The 17,929-nt window shown below is 36.6% G+C and overlaps 2 protein-coding genes, 1 long non-coding RNA gene and 1 pseudogene across 3 annotated transcripts; 2 read left to right on the top strand and 2 right to left on the bottom strand.

Annotated features, from left to right (window-relative positions):
• Positions 1-575: 575 nt before the first annotated feature.
• LOC111449291 (heme-binding protein 2-like) lies at positions 576-1,618 on the bottom strand. The gene is made up of 2 exons (XM_023089132.1): positions 1,254-1,618; positions 576-1,116 (listed from the first exon to the last, which is right to left on the bottom strand). The coding sequence occupies exons 1-2, from the start codon at positions 1,457-1,459 to the stop codon at positions 699-701; spliced, it is 624 nt and encodes a 207-aa protein (XP_022944900.1). The 5' UTR covers positions 1,460-1,618; the 3' UTR covers positions 576-698.
• LOC111449292 lies at positions 736-1,462 on the top strand. The gene is made up of 2 exons (XR_002711568.1): positions 736-826; positions 899-1,462. It is a non-coding gene; the product is annotated as an uncharacterized LOC111449292 (long non-coding RNA).
• Positions 1,619-9,800: 8,182 nt separating the features above from the next.
• On the top strand, positions 9,801-11,751 carry LOC111449894 (annotated as a pseudogene).
• A 3,036-nt stretch (positions 11,752-14,787) lies between these two features.
• Positions 14,788-17,295, bottom strand: LOC111449545 (pentatricopeptide repeat-containing protein At1g60770). The gene is made up of 2 exons (XM_023089476.1): positions 17,003-17,295; positions 14,788-16,284 (listed from the first exon to the last, which is right to left on the bottom strand). Exons 1-2 carry the CDS (start codon positions 17,234-17,236, stop codon positions 15,043-15,045), a joined length of 1,476 nt encoding a protein of 491 aa, XP_022945244.1. The 5' UTR covers positions 17,237-17,295; the 3' UTR covers positions 14,788-15,042.
• Positions 17,296-17,929: the final 634 nt, after the last annotated feature.

The raw sequence follows: 17,929 nt of genomic DNA, 5'->3' as shown, positions 1-17,929 counted from the left end.
AAGCCTCTCTGTCACGTTTTAAAACTTTGAGGAAAAATTTGGAAGGAGAACCTAAAGAGGATAATATAGGTAAGTGGTGGACTTTGGCTATTACAAATGGTATCAGAGTCAGTCACTGGATGGTGCGAGACACTAGTGGAAGTAGGGTTAGAACCCTCTCCATAGTAGACACATTTTAAACTGTGATGATATGTAACAGGCTAATGCGGACAATATCTGTTACCTGCTACTATGAAGCCAACCTTAGTAAAAATAAGTGATGAAGGGAAGATCAAAAGAAACTTTATGAAGCCAAACTTACTTTTTAGTAAGTGATGAAGTGAATGAAGCCAACCTTAGTAAAAATAAGTGATGAAGGGAAGATCAAAAGAAACTTTATGAAGCCAAACTTACTTTTTAGTAAGTGATGAAGTGAAGATCAAAAGAAACTTAAAGGAATTAGACAAAGATTAATTGGCTTATTCTGCTTCATATGGTGCATTGTTCAACTGATACTTGACCAAAACTTTCTCAAAGGATGCTTTGGATTCGGAAAGGAATCCATTATTCAATTGATATTACACAAACAACAGAAATACCTCAAGAACAGTGTTACATACATCACAGTATGGCTTCTTATTTAGTTTTATTGTACATTTTATTGTGCCATAAACATTCACACAGCCTGCAACAGTCCTCAAGCCAACTCCAGTAACTCGTTACCGGCGTTGACAGCCCTCTGATGTAACAGCTGAAACGTCGATCCAGACTTCGTTCAAACGACCCGACAGGTGACGTGACGAATTATACTGAGCAACGGTGTATTCTGAGATGGCTGAACTCTTAGGTAGGTACTTGGTCAAGCTGCTCTTTAGAGCTTCAACTTCTTTGTTGATGTTATCATCTTTAGCAAACCCAGAAAACCTCCTGACTGCTAAGCAATTGCTTCTCCACTTCTCAAACTGAACATTGAGTTCAGAATTGGGCAGCGGCGGGTTTTCGGTATACATAGAAGGAAGATAATACCTAACCAAGCGCTCGGGGCCACGCGTCGATGCCATAATGGTCGTCGTGACAGGAGAAGTGATAAGAAAGTGAGAAGAGTTGCTATTAGCACCATGAATGTATTGATACAATCTGATGCCAACCAATACAAGAGATTATTAGTTCAAATCAGAAGGAAAATCCCACCACATTTTCTTGGTGGAATTTTCTTGGTGGAATTTTCTTGGTGGAATTTTCTTGGCAACCAAACGGAAAATAGCAACTTATACCTGTGGAAGCCTTGCTGGGTGGACTTCTCAAAGGAGGCTGTTCCTTGGACAAGAGCTGATACCCATGAGACTTGTTTATACTGTCTAATCTCAAATTCTGCCTCCACATGAATCACATTATAATGTGGAGATTCAATCACTCTGCCTGAGCTACAACAAAAGAAGCATATTGTTAGAGCAAAGTTGATCACTATCTTACCGTTCATCCTCGAGTTTTCTTCGTTTGTGCTACAAACTTGCTTCTGATTCGAACCCGATTTGTAATTATACGTTTAATGGCTTTGAATTTATACCCTCGATCTTTTGATCGATGATATACTTGAGTATAGTATATCGTGGGAGATTTAGTTCATATTTGTAACGAATCGATCTCGGTCCTAAATTGTATAAAAATTGGAGAGGTGTACCTAAAGGTGCACTAAGAAAGAGAATCCTATTATAAGAAACCATAAAAAGTTGGAAAGGTTGGCAGCCACAAGAGGTTGTCACCCAATTCAAAAAAAACCTTGGGCAGCCACTTGTTCTGTTGCAAATGATATTAACATATTGGTGAAGATTCTCTCTTTTAACACTAATGGTTTTCCATCTCATCATCCGTTCGTACCCATACTACCAACTTCTTCCTACCCGATAGTTATATGCAGTAAGTTGTTGTTGCTGCCTTTTGCTTACATTTTCACATAACGCCAATTTCAATTTCTCAAATTTTACTTTCAAAACTCTCTTTCGACTCTCTGCCCCAGTTTTCTAAAAATTTCTTCTTGAATCGGGGCTAGAAGCTCGAGTATACGTCGCTTGGCCGTTAACTCACTTGTTGCTGGGAAGTGAGTGCCGCACAATCGCAAGTCCGCTGCCATCAAAGTGTGATTGTGGGTTCTCCACCACCCCTGAGCCCTGTGGCCTAAATGAGCTACCCTGTGGCACATACGTGTGTCACAGTGTGGGCGAGCGTGCCGAGACGAGTGTCTCGGGTGACTTCCTTTGAAATGAGTTTTTCAAGGACAGTACCAGGCGGCACAGGTGTGCTAGTATTGCGCCTCAGCCCACGTGTTGGAGGTTGCTACATACACCAGCTATCCGGCATGGTATCTGTAAATGACACGACATGAGCACAGGAGGGCCAATGCCTCGATGGATGGATGTTTGGGAAGTCTTGATGAGATGAGCGACATACGGGCCCGTTCACGATGGCATGACCGAACGAGTGGTGATGGCCGACGACATCTCGAGACTCGGGATGGCGTTAAGACATATGGACCATGTCGATGAGGATCGAGATGACAAGATGAGATGCGGTGTTGCATTAAGAGACCTTGGCCCCAAGCAGAGATAAGGTTGAATCGAATGACTTGGCCTAGTGTACAGGCAAGTTGGATGTGTTGCAGACGATTGAACATGCACACGCAGGCGGCGTGTGTGGTTAAACAAGCTAGGAAAACGATGTACCTTTCAAGATTTTCAAGACAAAGACCTAAAGTTTACTGTTTTTGTTTTGATTCAAATATGTTCGGGCTATATACTGAAAGACAAGCTCAAATCCTGGGACTAGGAAAGTTTAGGTGGAAGTGCAGGTAGATATAGTTTCCAATACCGACCGCCGCTCCCATTGAAGCAATTATAGCAGTAGGTTTGATCAGTAGCTCTTTTCTTAAACGAGGTAAAGCTTTTACACAAGACTCACAGGCGAGAGAGAGCCTTCGCTTACTTGCTTAACCATGACCCTAGTTTGTTAGTAGAAGTAGCTAAGAAGGTCCACTAGAACATGAAAAATTCAAAAGAACGACAACTATCTTATTCGACCATGAACTCTCGTTCACTTCAAGCCTTTGGTGTAATAACTTGAGAAGTTGTTTCGTAAAGCCTCGATAAAGCATCTTAAAGAGAGTCGTCTTAATCCCTCAAAACTATGTTCCTAAATTACCCAATTATGACTGACGAGAGTCAAGAGACAATTTTGCCTTTGCCTAAAATTAAATAATATTAAAACTTAAATATAAAGGAATAAAATATCTATGAAAAATTTGAATATTTTTTTGTTTAATATTTTCAGATTTTATTTATTTATTTATTTATTTTGCTGGTTTTCAAAATCAGCCCATCTTTGACGATCAGGTCCAATTCCACTTGAGAAATGTAGTAATTGGGCCTGGCCCAATTCCAAGCCCATCATTCACTTTCTCCAAAGAGACTGGGCCTGTGAATTGATCTTTCGGCCCAATAGATTCCCACTCGAATTATAATCTAAGCTGGTAGTCCAAGCCCATGATGACCGTATGGATCACAAAGGCCCACCGAATTTCATCAATTCTATCAAAATCAAATTTTAACACTTCTTTAAAAAAATTCATAATTATAATATTAAATAAACATATAGATATTTTTTAAGAAATCCATAAAATAGACTTAAAATAAATAATATATTTTTAAAAAATAATCTAAAAGAGAACCGTTCATCTTAGACATTATAGTCCATGTCGTATATGCAATGACGAGAATCAGCCATTTTTAAATACAAATTTAGAAACTTTTACGAGAATATGTAAGTTTTATTAGAAAGTAGAACTTCGTCCATAACATAATCGACAAATCTCATCAACACCTAACCCTAGACCATCTCAGATCTATTAGCATAGCAAACTTCGCCTGTTTAAAACAAGTGTGGGTTGAATTTAATCTAACTGTCTACATCTCGATCGCTGAGTTCTAAATTTTAATGGTTCATATATAATCTACCTGTTTTGAATAAAATTAAAGAGAAAATTTCAAATCTTTTAACTTGAGTGATGAACTAAATAGAACTTATCTTTTCTTTCGTTCTTCTCCCAACCAAGGGATCTCACAATGCACCCCCTCGGGGCTTGTTCTTTTGGACTTTTCCCTTTCGGGTGCAAGTCTATTGGTGAGAGGTTTCCACATATTTATAAAGGGTGTTTAGTTTTCCTTCCAACCCAGGTGGGATCTCACAATCCACCTTCTTGGGGGTTCAACCTCTTCGCTAGCACTCGGGGTTCAACCTCTTCGTTGGTACTCGTTCCCTTCTCTAATCGAAATGGGACCCATCAATCTACCTCCTTCTGAGCCCAATGTCCTTGTTGACACTCGTTCCCTTCTCCAATCAAAGTGGGACTCTCCAATCCACCCCCTTCGTGGTCCAGCGTCCTTACTGGCAAACTGCCTCTTGTTCACCCCCTTCGAAGCTCAACTTACTTGCTAACACTTCGCTCGCCAAGCCCACCGCTACCATATATTGTAAATTTAAGATTTTGAAAAAACCCATATCGAAATGAAGGTAAATTTTGTTGGTAGCAGCATGCCGTGGGGTTCGTAAGTGGGGAACAGTACTATGGAGCCAAGACAAGTATGAACGTATGGAAGCCGCGGGTCAGCAATCGGTATGAGTTCAGCCTCTCACAGATATGACTCATCTTCGGTTCATTCCGACATGATCTCAACACCATTGAAGCTGGCTGGCAGACAACTTATTTAATGTTCAAATACAAATAAATTTCAATTCTATGGCAAACTTTTGTCCACAGGTTAGCCCGGAGCTGTATGGAGACAACAATCCACGACTCTTCATTTATTGGACCGTAGAACATTAAAACACAAAAATTAGCAACAAAATCAGATTGAAAATGAAATGACGGCAACTTTTTGAATGAACAGTCGGATGCATATCAAGTAACAGGATGCTACAATTTACTCTGTTCAGGCTTTGTTCAAACCAACCGTAGATCGCCATTAGAGTTGCAATTTCTCCAACTTCCTCCTACAATGGCGGCCAATTCAACATTAGTTTACTGGTTTGGAACGTAACACATTTCAATTTCATGTTTTGTTTGAAGATTGTGAGTCCAAATTGAATTGGAGTTGTTCAAAGGATCCGAAGCATGGGAACTGGTGGTTGGAATTCGGGTAGGGTGTGTTGGCTGGGTACTGGCCAGCGATTTTGTTCACTCACCTTGATATAGTTTGGTGGAGAGGTGGTGAATTCGAGAGTGTCCGGATTTCACACGGCGAAAGAAATGGGGAGTGGGCATTTAGCTGGTGAAGGGTTCCGAAAGGCTTCTTATTTTCATAATCTAAAGGTTTTGAAATGGGATCACACTTTTAAAGGTTTTGGCAGATCATCCAAATTGCTATAATATTCAAGCTCGAATTAATAGAGTTCCGGGAAGAAATGAAAAGTGCCATTAATTAATTTAATTTTTTTTTTTTGTCCTTTCAAATTCTGATAACCAAAATGTGAGGATAAGTGGACCATTGTAACTTTTTTTTATGAAAGAAATGTAGAGTTGGACTATGGTTGTGGTATTTATTAAAGACTAGCATTTAACTTGTGGATACCTCTTCCAAATCCGCAGAATAAGTGTGAAAATAGGGAGAGAGAGTGAAACTAAGCTAGAGATGGAGGGAGAGTGAAAAGACCTTAATAGCTAAGAGGGTCGAGATAAAATTCCATTTAAATAGAGAACAATGCGGAATGAGAATGTGAAAAGACCTAATAAATAAATTATGTCGAGATAAAATCACATCTTGATAGTTAGAACGGGGCAGAATGAAAGTGAGAAGAGAGTGAAAAACCTCTAATAGTTGAAAAGGGTCGAGATGAAATCTCATTTAAACAAAGAATAAAAGAAGAAATGAAAAATCCTTGATAGGTAAACGAGGTCGAGACATGAATTATATTTCTCATCTTCATCTCTTATCCCTTCCCACTCACCACTCGCACCACCCTTTATACATATAATCGATAAAAAAAAAATTCTCTAACTCATAAAAAAAATGAGTAGAAGATGATAATTACAATAGAATAGTTAAATAAATACCCCTAAGCAATTATGAAAAACTTAGAACATGCAATAAACCACCAGAACAATTTCGAGATAAAACAGGAAAGAGTTAAAAAATATAACACCATAGTTTTTTAGTAGGTTAGTGAACCTCGACCACCTACTTCAAAGCCGGAACAAACTTTACTCTTTCTTCGAATAAGAGCCCAACCGCTACACAGCTCTTCAAGAGCAAATTCAATCATTTCCACGACTTATGATCAAACTGGTACAAGTATTTGAATTTTGCAGTAACACACCGCAACTCTCTAAAAAAAACAGTAGATTCATAATTTGATCACTTAAATAAGACGGAGAGTCACCCTAGACACTCTAGTAAAAAAATTATGGAAATGATGTTAAAATATAGAGAATAGAATGAGTTTAAGAGGGTGGCAAAAATAGTTATTAACACTGTAACAAACAAAAAAAAATCACTAAAGTTTTATTTATTTATTTAATAAAATATAATAATATAATATAGTATAAAAATAATAAAAAACAATTTGAGTTTGGATTTTTTTTTAATATTTTTTATAATTCAAATTATATAGGATGTATAAGTAATTTTATTTCTATTTTTTAAAAAGTAATTTGAAACTCCACTCTTTGATACTCCTGAAATAAATGTCATACTTTAATTGATCCATGATGTCAATTTTACCGTCACATTATCACGTCACGTATCTTGTTTCGACTGCAACTTCTTCGTTTTTATGATTAAGTAAATTTGTAGTGAAATCTGTATCAGAATATCTTACCCATTTAAATTCAACATTCCCAGGATACTACAATCCTAAATTAATAGTCTCAAGTAAATATTTAAATATTATTTAATGACAGGTAAATGAGATTCCTTAGGATAAGATTGAAACCTAGCACAAAAACATTTGAAACCTAGCACAAAAACATACACTAAACATAATATCGGTCTACTAACGGTCAAGTAAAGGAAAGATTCAATTATACCTCTATAAGATTTAATATCCACCCATTTACCTTTTTCATCCTTGTCAAGCTTAGTGGGTGTGCTCATTTGAGCTTTTGAATGTTAACTTGAACATTTTTAGTAAATCTTTAATGTATTTTTATTGATATATGAAGATACTATTTTGAGTTGTTTGATTTCAAGTCCAAGAAAGAAACTAAGCTCTTTCATCCTACTCATCTCAAACGTTTTCCATATAAGGAAGGATTAGTAGAACCAAATATAATATCATCGACATATATTTGCTAGCATATCATTTTCTTTAATTTTAATAAAAAGACTGTCCATTTACAAATTTTAAAATCATTCCCAGTAAGAAAATTAGTAAGTCTATCATACAAAGTTGGAGCTTGTTTGAAGCCATCAAGAATCTATATACATCAGGTGGGAAAATCAAAATTTTCAAATTCGAGAGGTTGTTTTACGTAAACTTCCTCCATAATATAACCATTTAAGAATGCGCCTCTCACATCCATTTGAAACAATATAAAATTTTCGTAAGAATTAAAAGCAAGTAACATTCTAATAGCTTCTAATCTAGCAACCGGTGCAAAAATTTATTTATAGTCTATAACTTCTTCGTGACATTAACTTTGAGCTACAAAGCCTAGCTTTATTTCTAATGATATTCTCATTTTCATCAATTTTATTTCTAAAAATGGTTCCAATAATGAAAATATTAGAGGGCATAGGGACTAATTCCCAAATTCTGCTCATTTCAAACTGATTTAGTGTTGTTGCATAGTAAAATCCAAAACTCATCATTTTTTGCATCCTTAAGATTTTTTTGCTTCAATTTGAGAAACAAAGCTAAAGATTATTAAAAAAATTAATAGAATAACCACGTTGTTCCAAACCACCAATAATTTAGACCTTAAAATTAGATAAGACATACTTCCATTCTTTTAGCATTGATGAAAAGTTTTGAGTTCTTTTCATCTAAGTTCACTTCTTCTTTACTTTTCGTTATTGTTCAAAATAAAACCTTTGTGACAAAAAAAAACTTTTAAATATCCAATATTTGGGATTTGATTATACCAAATTCACAAGAAGTTTTATTGAATGAGAGTCTAATTAAAACTCTATTTTCAAGCGGTATTAATGGATTCCATCCAATAAATATTTAGGTAAATCATACTCATTTAACGTTGATATAACAAATTCGTATAAAGTAGGATTTTTCTTTTCCGTCGAGAAGTCATGAGAAAAACTATTATGTTTACAAATTTTTTCAAATGCTACCCTATCAAATTCTCCTCCATAGTCACTCCTAATTAAAAAGCCTTCTTACAAAACTAACAAATCTGTTCAAGACGTTTTATCATCGAAACCCAAGTAAATTTAGAAAAATCATAGTAATTCCCCTCTAACTAACTATTTTAAAAGGGCAAATAAATTTATATGTAATAGTTAAAAGATGTAGAAATCACATTTTTAGATTTGAAGGAGGAATTGGTCTGTTAAGCATTTAACAATCATTACAAATTTGATGTTTTTCAAATTTAAATTTAGGAAGACCTAAGAAATTTTTTTTGAGATATTTGAAATAAGTGCATACTAGTATGTCCTAATCATGTACGTCACAGCCAAGAGTTATCATGCAAAGTCACATCTATCATTGTTATCTCTATTTCCAACAAATAGACTTTATGTTCAATTATGCAATTATTTTTATCAAATATAACTCTAAAATCTTTATCAAATTGACTAGTGCTCGGTAAGTCATGCTTAAAACCATCAACTAAAAGTACATTTTCAATAAAAGTATAAATGTCATTACCTACCGTACTCTCACCAATTATTTTACCCTTTTATCACTAAAGGTTACTAAGTCACCATCCTTCTTGAAAAAATTCACAAACTTTGATTGATTTCTAATCATGTGTATTTGAGCAACCTCTGTACAACAAGTACCACTTTCTTTGGAGGCTTTCAAACAAACCTAAAAAAAAATATTCAAAATTGAGGTTTTGGTATCTATACTTGTTTTGGTTCTAAAAAATTATTTTTCACAAATTTAGGGGTCCATTTCATATTTGCATTCATACTAAAGGCATTGTATTTATATAGGTAACAAGAATAATTTTTAATGTAATTAAGTATTTCCAGAATTAAAAAATAATTCAACTAAACAATTTCATAAATATATTCCCAGCTGAAAAAAAATCATAAAAAAAAATGAACCATAACTTATTCAATTCTAATTTTAAATTACAAACTTAAAATTGCTAAAATGATGTTTTTGTTTTTTTGTTTTTTTTTTCTTTTTTTAAACCGCTACCAAATGAGAGGACCCAACTTTAAGCCACAAAAAGAATGAAACAGATAATTCTCATTGCTCTATTATAAAACTCATATATATATATATATATATATATGAAGAAAAAGAAGAAAGACAAACACAAAAGACAACGACCCATGTTTTTTTTTTTTAAAAATAAATATGGATTCTAAACCTTTCCACCGTACTCTCCTACCTGTTCTTATTTTTTTTCCCTTCTTGTCATTTCATCGTTTTGTCATCCCGACAAAAAAATCCATCCCAATAACCATACGGCGGTGTTCTGGTCCGAGATCAGTTGAAGAAATTAAAGCTTATTCAAGCTGATCTTAACCGAATCAACAAATTCCCTGTCAAAACCATTCAGGTCTGTAACTCTTGTTTAATCTCCTCTGTTTTGGAGCTTGATTGTGATGCTTTATTTGGGGTCTGGATGGTGACTTTATAGATTGTTTTGAAACTCATCCGCACCTAGCTTTTGAAATCCATTGCTCAAAAGAAAGAAGCCATTGGTAAGTTCAAGTAACCTAAGGCTAAATTTTCGAAATTGGTATAGTTTTTAATGATGGAAATTTTGTTTCAAGATCCGCCGGAGAGACTTCTGCCCATGTTCAGAGAATTCTGTCCATAGGGGACAGTTCCGATCAGAAGAACGACGGAAAAGGATATGTTGAGAGCGAGTTCAGTTCAGAGATTTGGAAGAAAAGTAAGAAGAGACTCTCCCACCAAAGGCCATGAGGTTAGTCTTTAACCAAATTAAACTTAGTTACTAGTCGATATTGTTCTTTTTCGGCTTTTCCTTTTCGGGAAAGAAGTTTAACACTCTTATAGAAAGGGTGTTTCGTTCTTCTCTCAACCAATGTGGGGATTTCACAATCCACCCTCTCGGGGCCTGTTTTCTTTGGACTTTTCCCTTTCGGGTGCAAGTCTATTAGTGAGAAGCTTCCATACCTTTATAAAGGGTGTTTCGTTTTCCTCCCAACGAATGTGGGATCTCACAATCCACCCTCTTGCAATCATTTCCTTCTCCAATCAAAGTGGGACCTCCCAATCTACTCCCTTCGGGGCCAGCATCCTTGTTGACACACCGCCTTTGTCCACCCACTTTGGCGCTCAATCTCCTCGCTGGCACATCGCCCAGTGTCTGGCTCTGATACCAAACGACCCAAGCCCATGCTAGCCGATATTATCCTCTTTGGGCTTTTCCTTCTCATGCTTCCCTTAAGATTTTTAAAAACTCTCAGCTAGTAAGAGGTTTTCACACTCTTGTAAAAGATATTTCATTCTTCTCCCTAACCGATGTTCTCCTTCCTAGCAGAGGTGGGATCTCATGTCTTTTTCTCCAAAATCTGAGTCATCTCTTATAAATTTTAAGATTTTGGAGAAGCCCAAATGAAAATGAATGTAAATTTTGTTGGTGCCAGTATGCAGTGGGGTTTGTAAGTGGAGGACTGTGCTATAGAGTCAAGGCAAGCATGAACGTATGGAAGCCACGGGCCAGCTATCAGTTCGAGTTCAGCCTCTCACAGATGTGGCTTGTCTCCGGTTCATTCCCACATGATCTCAACACCATTGAAGCTGGGTGGCAGGCAACTTTCTAAACACATTCAATCTTCTAATCTATAAATATTTCAATTCTATGCCTAACTTTTCTCTACATGTTAACCCGGGAGCGGTATGGAGACAACAATCCAAGATTCTTCAATTCTTGGATATTAAGAACATTAAAACATAAAAATTAGCAACATATACAGATTGAAAATTAAATAAACTTTTTGGATAAATAGTCTAACGCATATCAAGCAATAGGCTGCTACAATTTACTCTGTCGAGACTTCGTTCAAACCAACTGTAGAATCGCCATTGGAGCTGCAATTGCTCCAACTTCCTCATACAATGGCGCCCAACTCGATATCAGTTTACTGGTTTGGAAGGTAACCCATTTCAATTTCATGTCTTTTCTTTAAGATTGTGAGTCCAATTTGAATTGGGAGTTGTTGTTTGTGGTTGTTCAAAGGATCCGAAGCATGAGAATTGGTAGTTGGGATTTGGGTCGGGTGTGTTGGTCGAGTACTAGCCAGCGATTTTGTTCACTCATCTTCAAAACCACGCAATGACGATACAGTTTGGTGGAGAGTGGTGAATTCGAGGGCGTAGGGATTTCACACGACGACGAAAATGGGGAGTGGGCATTTCGACGGCGAAGGGTTCCGAAAAGCTTCTTATTTGTGTAATTTAAAGGTTGTGAATTGGGATAATAGTTTGATTCCATTGTCTAATTTGAAGGTTTTAGCCGATCATACCAATTGCTATAATATTCAAGCTCGAAATAATGGAGTTTGGGGAAATTGTTTTTACTATGGAGGGCCCGGAATAAATGTGAAGTGCCTTAATTAATTTAATTTTCTTGTGGGGTCCATTTGAGGTTTTTTTTTTTTTTTTTGGTCCTTACAAATTTAGATCACTCAAACGTGAGAACAAATATGACCATTGTAAATTTTTTATGAAAGAAATATATAGTTGGAAAATAATTGTGATATTTATTAAAGATCAACATTTAACTTGTGGAGACTTAGGCAAAATAAAAGTGTGAAAAAAACCTTGATGGGAGAGAGAGTGAAAAGACCTTAATAGTTAAACAGTGTCGAGATAAAATCTCATTTAAATAGAGAAGAAAAAATGGAATGAAAAGACCTTATGGAAGGTGTCGGAATCAGAATGTGAAAAGACCTAATAACTAAATTACGTTAAGATAAATTCAGATTTAAATAGAGAATAAAAAAGGGAATGAAACGACCATAATAGTTAGAACGATAGATATTATGTGTATAGGTATCAAACATGATTGCACGTTCTTTTTCTGGCTGCCCAGTTTTTGTGTATAGTGTCATAAGGCTATTGTATGAGTTCCTTCATTTTCTCCAAGATAGCTTCAGCTTTTTCAGTCATTAGTTCATTGCAGTAGCAGTTGAGAAGAGAACGATAATTCTTTGATGATTCGAGGGTTAAATGTAGAAGAGGTTGTATCTATACATAGTAAGAATTTTCTATAATTGGAGCTGCATCTCCTGATTTTCTGGCCGTTAACGAGGCGGTGCGCCCTTTCATCCTACTGGTGATCGTCGTGACCCTTATGCTCGTTCTTCCTGCCAGATCTGCGGTAAAGTGAGGCATATTGTCGTTCGTTGCTGGTATATGATGGATGAGTCCTATCAAGAAAAACCTCCTTCTACGGCACTGGTAGCTACTTCCTCCTACAAGATTGATCCAAATTGGTACAACGACACAAATGCCACTGATCATATCACCAGTGACCTGGATCATCTCGTTGTGTGCGAACGCTATCATGGAGGCGAAAAGGTTCAAGTCGAAAATAGAGTAGGTTTGCAGATTTTACATACTGATCATTTTTCAATTAATACTGCTGATCGTGCTCTTGCATTGCGTAATATTTTGCATGTTTTTTGAAAGTTCCAAACATCTAATTTCTGTTCATAAATTTTTCTGTGATAATAACGTATTCTTTGAATACCATGATGTCTTTCGACTGAACAAATCGGTGTGAGAGGAAATCATTTGACGGAGGAGAAATAGCCGAAGAAATTTTGTTGGAAGAAAACAAACAGAAAGCATGAGAAAATAACACAGACAACGAAAGCTTGGGATTTGACTTTGCTGAAAAACATGGTGCTTATATTTCTCATTTAATTCTACTATTTAAAACAAAATACATTTTAAAATTGATGGAAGTGGCCGATAAATCTTGCCCCGAAGATGACCGAAATCGCCAGCTAAAAATATGTTCTTCCATTCTGTTCTATGTGTAGCCTTAATTGAGATAGCCCAACAACAGGATTCAACTAGCTAGGTTTAAGGAAAACGTGAATAACCTAAAAAAAGTTTTTTAGACGGGAGGTGTGAGTCTGGTCTCTATCTTATCAAGCCATCTGATGTTGATGATCTCAAGCACGCCTTAGTGAGTAGATCTACTACTCATGCTCAATGGCATGCACATCTTGGACATCCTTCATCTCAAGTAGTGAAGTCAATTTTGCGTCTCAATAATATTTCGTGTGCTAGTGACTAGTTTGTAATACGTGTCAGCAAAAAGTCATCAGTTACCATACACTAGTTCTTTTCATCGGTCTTCGTCACGTTTGGAACTAATTTGTTCGGACGTTTGAAATCCTGCACCTCCATCTGTTGGGGGCCTTAAATATTATACAGCTTCATTGATGATTTCAGTAAATTTTTGTGGATATATTTGATGCATGATTGTACAGAAGCTCCTCGTATACTTTTGCAGTTCCAAGCTGATGTTGAGCGCCTCCTGGATACTAAAATCAAGTGTGTCCAGTCTGATTGAGGTGGGGAATATCAGAAAATTTACAATTATTTCTTTTGTTCCCTTGGGATTGCTCGTCGTGTTTCATGCCCTCACACGCATGAACAAAATGGGTCTGCTGAACGCAAGCACCATTATATATATTATATGAAGAAAAAGAAGAAAACAAACACAAAAGACAACGACCCATGTTTTTTTTGGATTAAATATGGATTCTAAAACCTTCCACCGTCCTCTTCTTCCTGTTCTTGTTTTTTCCCTTCATGTTGTTTCCTCGTTTTGTTGTCCCAACAAAAAAAATTCGTCCCAATAACCATACAACGGCGTTTGGTCAGAGAATCAATTAAAGAAGTTGAAGCTAATTCGAGCTCATCTCAATAGAATCAACAAGTCCCCTCTCAAGACCATTCAGGTGTATTACTTTGTTGTTTAATCTCCTTTGTTTTGGAGCTTGATTATGATACTTTTATTTGGGTGCAGGGTCTGGATGGTGACCTTATAGATTGTGTTGAAACTCATTGATAGCTTTCGTTTGATCATCCATTGCTCAAAGAAAAGAAGTCATTGGTAAATTCAAGAAATCTGAGCCTAAGTTCCCGAAATGGGTTTTCTTTTTAATGATGAAAATTTTGTTTCAAGATTCGTTGGGGAGACCATATGACCAGAGCCATTCTAGTGTGGTGGAGACGGAAATGTTCCAATTATGGAGCATGTCTGAAGAATTCTCTTCGGAGGGGACAGGAAGGACAGTTCCAATCAGAAGATCGACGAAAAATGATATGTTGAGAGCGAGTTCGGTTCAGAGATTCGAAAGAAAAGTAAGGAAGAGACTCTTCCCGCAAAGGCCATGAGGTCAAATCTTTAACCAAATTAAACTCAGCTAACTAGTCCATATTGTTCTCTTTCAGGTTTTCCCTCTCAGTGAGTGTTTTGTTCTTAGCTTTTTTTCCTTCGTCCTTTTTTTCTTTTTTTTTTTTTGCTGAAACAGCTGACATGAAGAATATATATATATATATATATATATGTGTGTGTGTGTGTGTGTATATATATATAAAGAAAAAGAAAACAGAGATTTTCATACCCAAAAATTTTGACGCAGAAAAGACAGTTTGTTTTGAGTGTTTGTATTGGAACTGGGAACACAGCCCTCCATCTCTCCCTCTCTGTTCATAATAATTTATTGTAAATCTTACAGAAACAGAGCTTGGAATTCTCTAAATGGTAAAAATTCAAATTGAAATAGAAGAGGAAGTCCTTACAATCAAAGAACCACTGAAAAATTCAATTCCTCAAACCTTGGAATTCTCTAAATCATAAAAATTTGTTGTTCAACAAACGCTCATTCAATCGATCGATATTTCGTCGAGCAGCTTCTTGCAGGCCTCACTGACCTCCACATTCTCCATCTTCAACCTACGACTCATCATACAACTTCTCCTTCCTGCTGCAGAATACGTTCTTATCAATGATTCAAAGACCTCTGATTCTAAACTGTCTACACTTTTCTTTACCGTTTCAACAAAGCTCTCTGCTCCATCAACATCTTTTTCTTGCTCGTAATGGCTCATGAATGTTCTAATAACCTCAGGCGATGGCACCCATTTCCCCCCATCTAGTCTACCTTTGGATACTGCTTTGGCAGCACAATCAGCTGCCAGTTTAAATTCTCCATTTTTGAGATAATAATCCATAAAAATTTCCCAAGTTTTCGCATTAGGTTTAGCCCCTCTTTGTCGGGCTCGAACCTTGAGTTCGATAGCCTTCTCTAGCAAACCCTCCTTGGCATAAGCTCCTATAAGAGCATTTGCAATCCTAATATCATAAGTTGAGCATCCTGATTGCCATTCCTTGAAACATTTCTCTGCGCCAGGTAAGTCTTTCAATTTTATCAGAGTTTGGATCATGTTGAGATAGCTTATATTTGCGGTTTTTGGAAAGGCTAACCTTAATGAGCGCCAAACTCTATAGACTTCGAGCAGGTTACCCATTTGTCCATGCAACGTAATCAGGAACTGGAACGCAGAAAGATCTCGACGAGCGTTTCTCTTCTCCAATTCCTTCAGCGCGTTGCCCGCCTTGTCGAACATGTGAGCATCAACATAAATTGAGGCTAAATTGCTGTATGTTGTCCAATCTCCCACAGCTCTGCCGTCCTTCATCTCATCAATAACCCTTTCCACACCAGAGATGTCATTCAAAGCAGCAAGTGCCCTCATCCACACATTATATGTATAGGTATCAAACATTACTTTGGCCGCCTTCATTTCCTGTATGATTGCACTAACTTTTTCTGGGTGCCCAGTTTTTGAGTATAGTGTCATAAGGCTATTGTAAGGCATGGAGGTCACAGGTAGGTTCAGTTCCTTCATTTTCTCCGAGATAGCTTCAGCTTTTTCAGTCATTAATTCCTTGCAGTAACAGTTGAGAAGAGAACCATAGCAAAGATGATTCTTTGATGATTCGGGAAGACTAACAAAGAAGCTCTCGGCGGCAGCAATTCCTCGAGCCTTGGCTAATAAATCAAGATGTATTGCTTGATCACTTACTGTTTTGTTCATACTCCTTTTGGCCATAGTTTCTGAAAGCTATATCACAGTTTCTTTTCAGAATAATCGTTTTACACAAGCAATATAAGCAAGAAAGATAAGATCATTTGCCATAATAATAGAAAAAGAAATGGAAGAAAATAATCGTTTGTATCAGAAATGTAGAGATGCTATTAGAAGCTTCAATTCAGTCATTTTTGCACTGCGCACAAGTAAAGAAATGTAACAATGAAGTTCCTAGAGCAAATAATGATATGATCAACATACAAAATGTTTTTGACCACTGAAGGTGAATCTGCTGATTTGGCTCCATTCAACCATAAAATACTTCTCCAGAAAAAACGTTAATGTTTTTGTAATGTTTTTCTTTATACTAAGAACTTAATTGTTGGATTTTTAAAATCACAGGACTAAATCCTTACAAAATGTAAACTAAAATATGCTTTCACCAAGAAGAATGATGGAAATGGAGCTAGATCAAAGGGCACGAAGTATCTATCAAGATTCGAGATCACAGCAGTTAAAGAAAATTCATCGAAAACAAGCTAGGAGGAAAAGATGAGAAGTCAAAATTGATTATGAAGCTATTTTCGAGCTGTTTAGATTTCGGTGGTTTAACTGATCGAACAAGAGGAGTTGAAACAGTACCTAAAACTGAATTCATGCCAAGCTAAACTAGAACAGAGTCGTAACAATAACATTGATCCACATATTTCGCATCCATACTGCAGAATTAAAAGAATTTAGTTTAGCGAACCTTGAGAGCAGGATAATACAGCTTCCTATCGCGAAGCTTTTTCAGCGTATCTCCAACCTCCCATTTGAAAACTCGCTTGCGACTCTTGAGGAAAACATTCAACTGTAGCCGAACGCTCTTCTCTGAGCTACCATCTTTAAAAAGCCTCACATACAGTGGTTCCTCCAGATACTTCTTCGTCGACCTCTTTGCCACATTCTTGGTGCGACTGAGCCGCCGTAGAAGTAACGCCATTTTCCGGCACTTCCCTCCGCCAGAGACGAAATGGTTTTACTACAGATCCTGAGTTTAATCAAAACCCTAACGTTCCAGAAAGCGAGGGGGGTGGTGCTCCTAATTTGGGCCGATTAATTGGGCCTAAATCTAAAGCCCATTGGGCTATACTCCTATCTGCGTCTTTATATATATATATATAACTCACTATTATACGGATAATTATTTCACTTCTAACTCTGATGTCCACGTATTATGCCCAATCTTAAAAATTTTAATTGTCCTTGCGTACTAATAGTTGTATTTTGGTTTACTTCTAAAAATTTAATGGTAATGGTAATGATTTGGATTAATCATCGAGAAATATCCGTTTCAATCTACTAACTTAAACTTTTGAGTTCGAATGCATAATCTTGTAACTCCCTTGGTCTCGACTTCTCTTCTTTTTTAACCTCAAGATCTCGACTTCTTTCCTTTTCGGACCTCAAGAACCAAGTATTAGATTAGTTTACCGCTCACTCGTTTGTAATTTCCCTCTCAGTCTTTCGATATTGATCAGAACTATCCAAAATGGTACGGAAACAATGAGAATAAGAAATTTGCTCTCTTAAAAGCGTTTGGCCATGGATTTTGAAACCCGATTTCTTGTCATGGTAATTTCCCCCTTTATAGTAGACGAAAACAACCAAACCTACCAAACTAAGTGCATTGAAG

This window comes from Cucurbita moschata, unplaced genomic scaffold (assembly GCF_002738365.1).
Source record: "Cucurbita moschata cultivar Rifu unplaced genomic scaffold, Cmos_1.0 Cmo_Scf00011, whole genome shotgun sequence".
Lineage (NCBI taxonomy): Eukaryota > Viridiplantae > Streptophyta > Magnoliopsida > Cucurbitales > Cucurbitaceae > Cucurbita > Cucurbita moschata.
The sequence above is the reverse complement of the archived record's forward strand: the minus strand, read 5'-3'. Positions and strand labels throughout refer to the sequence as shown.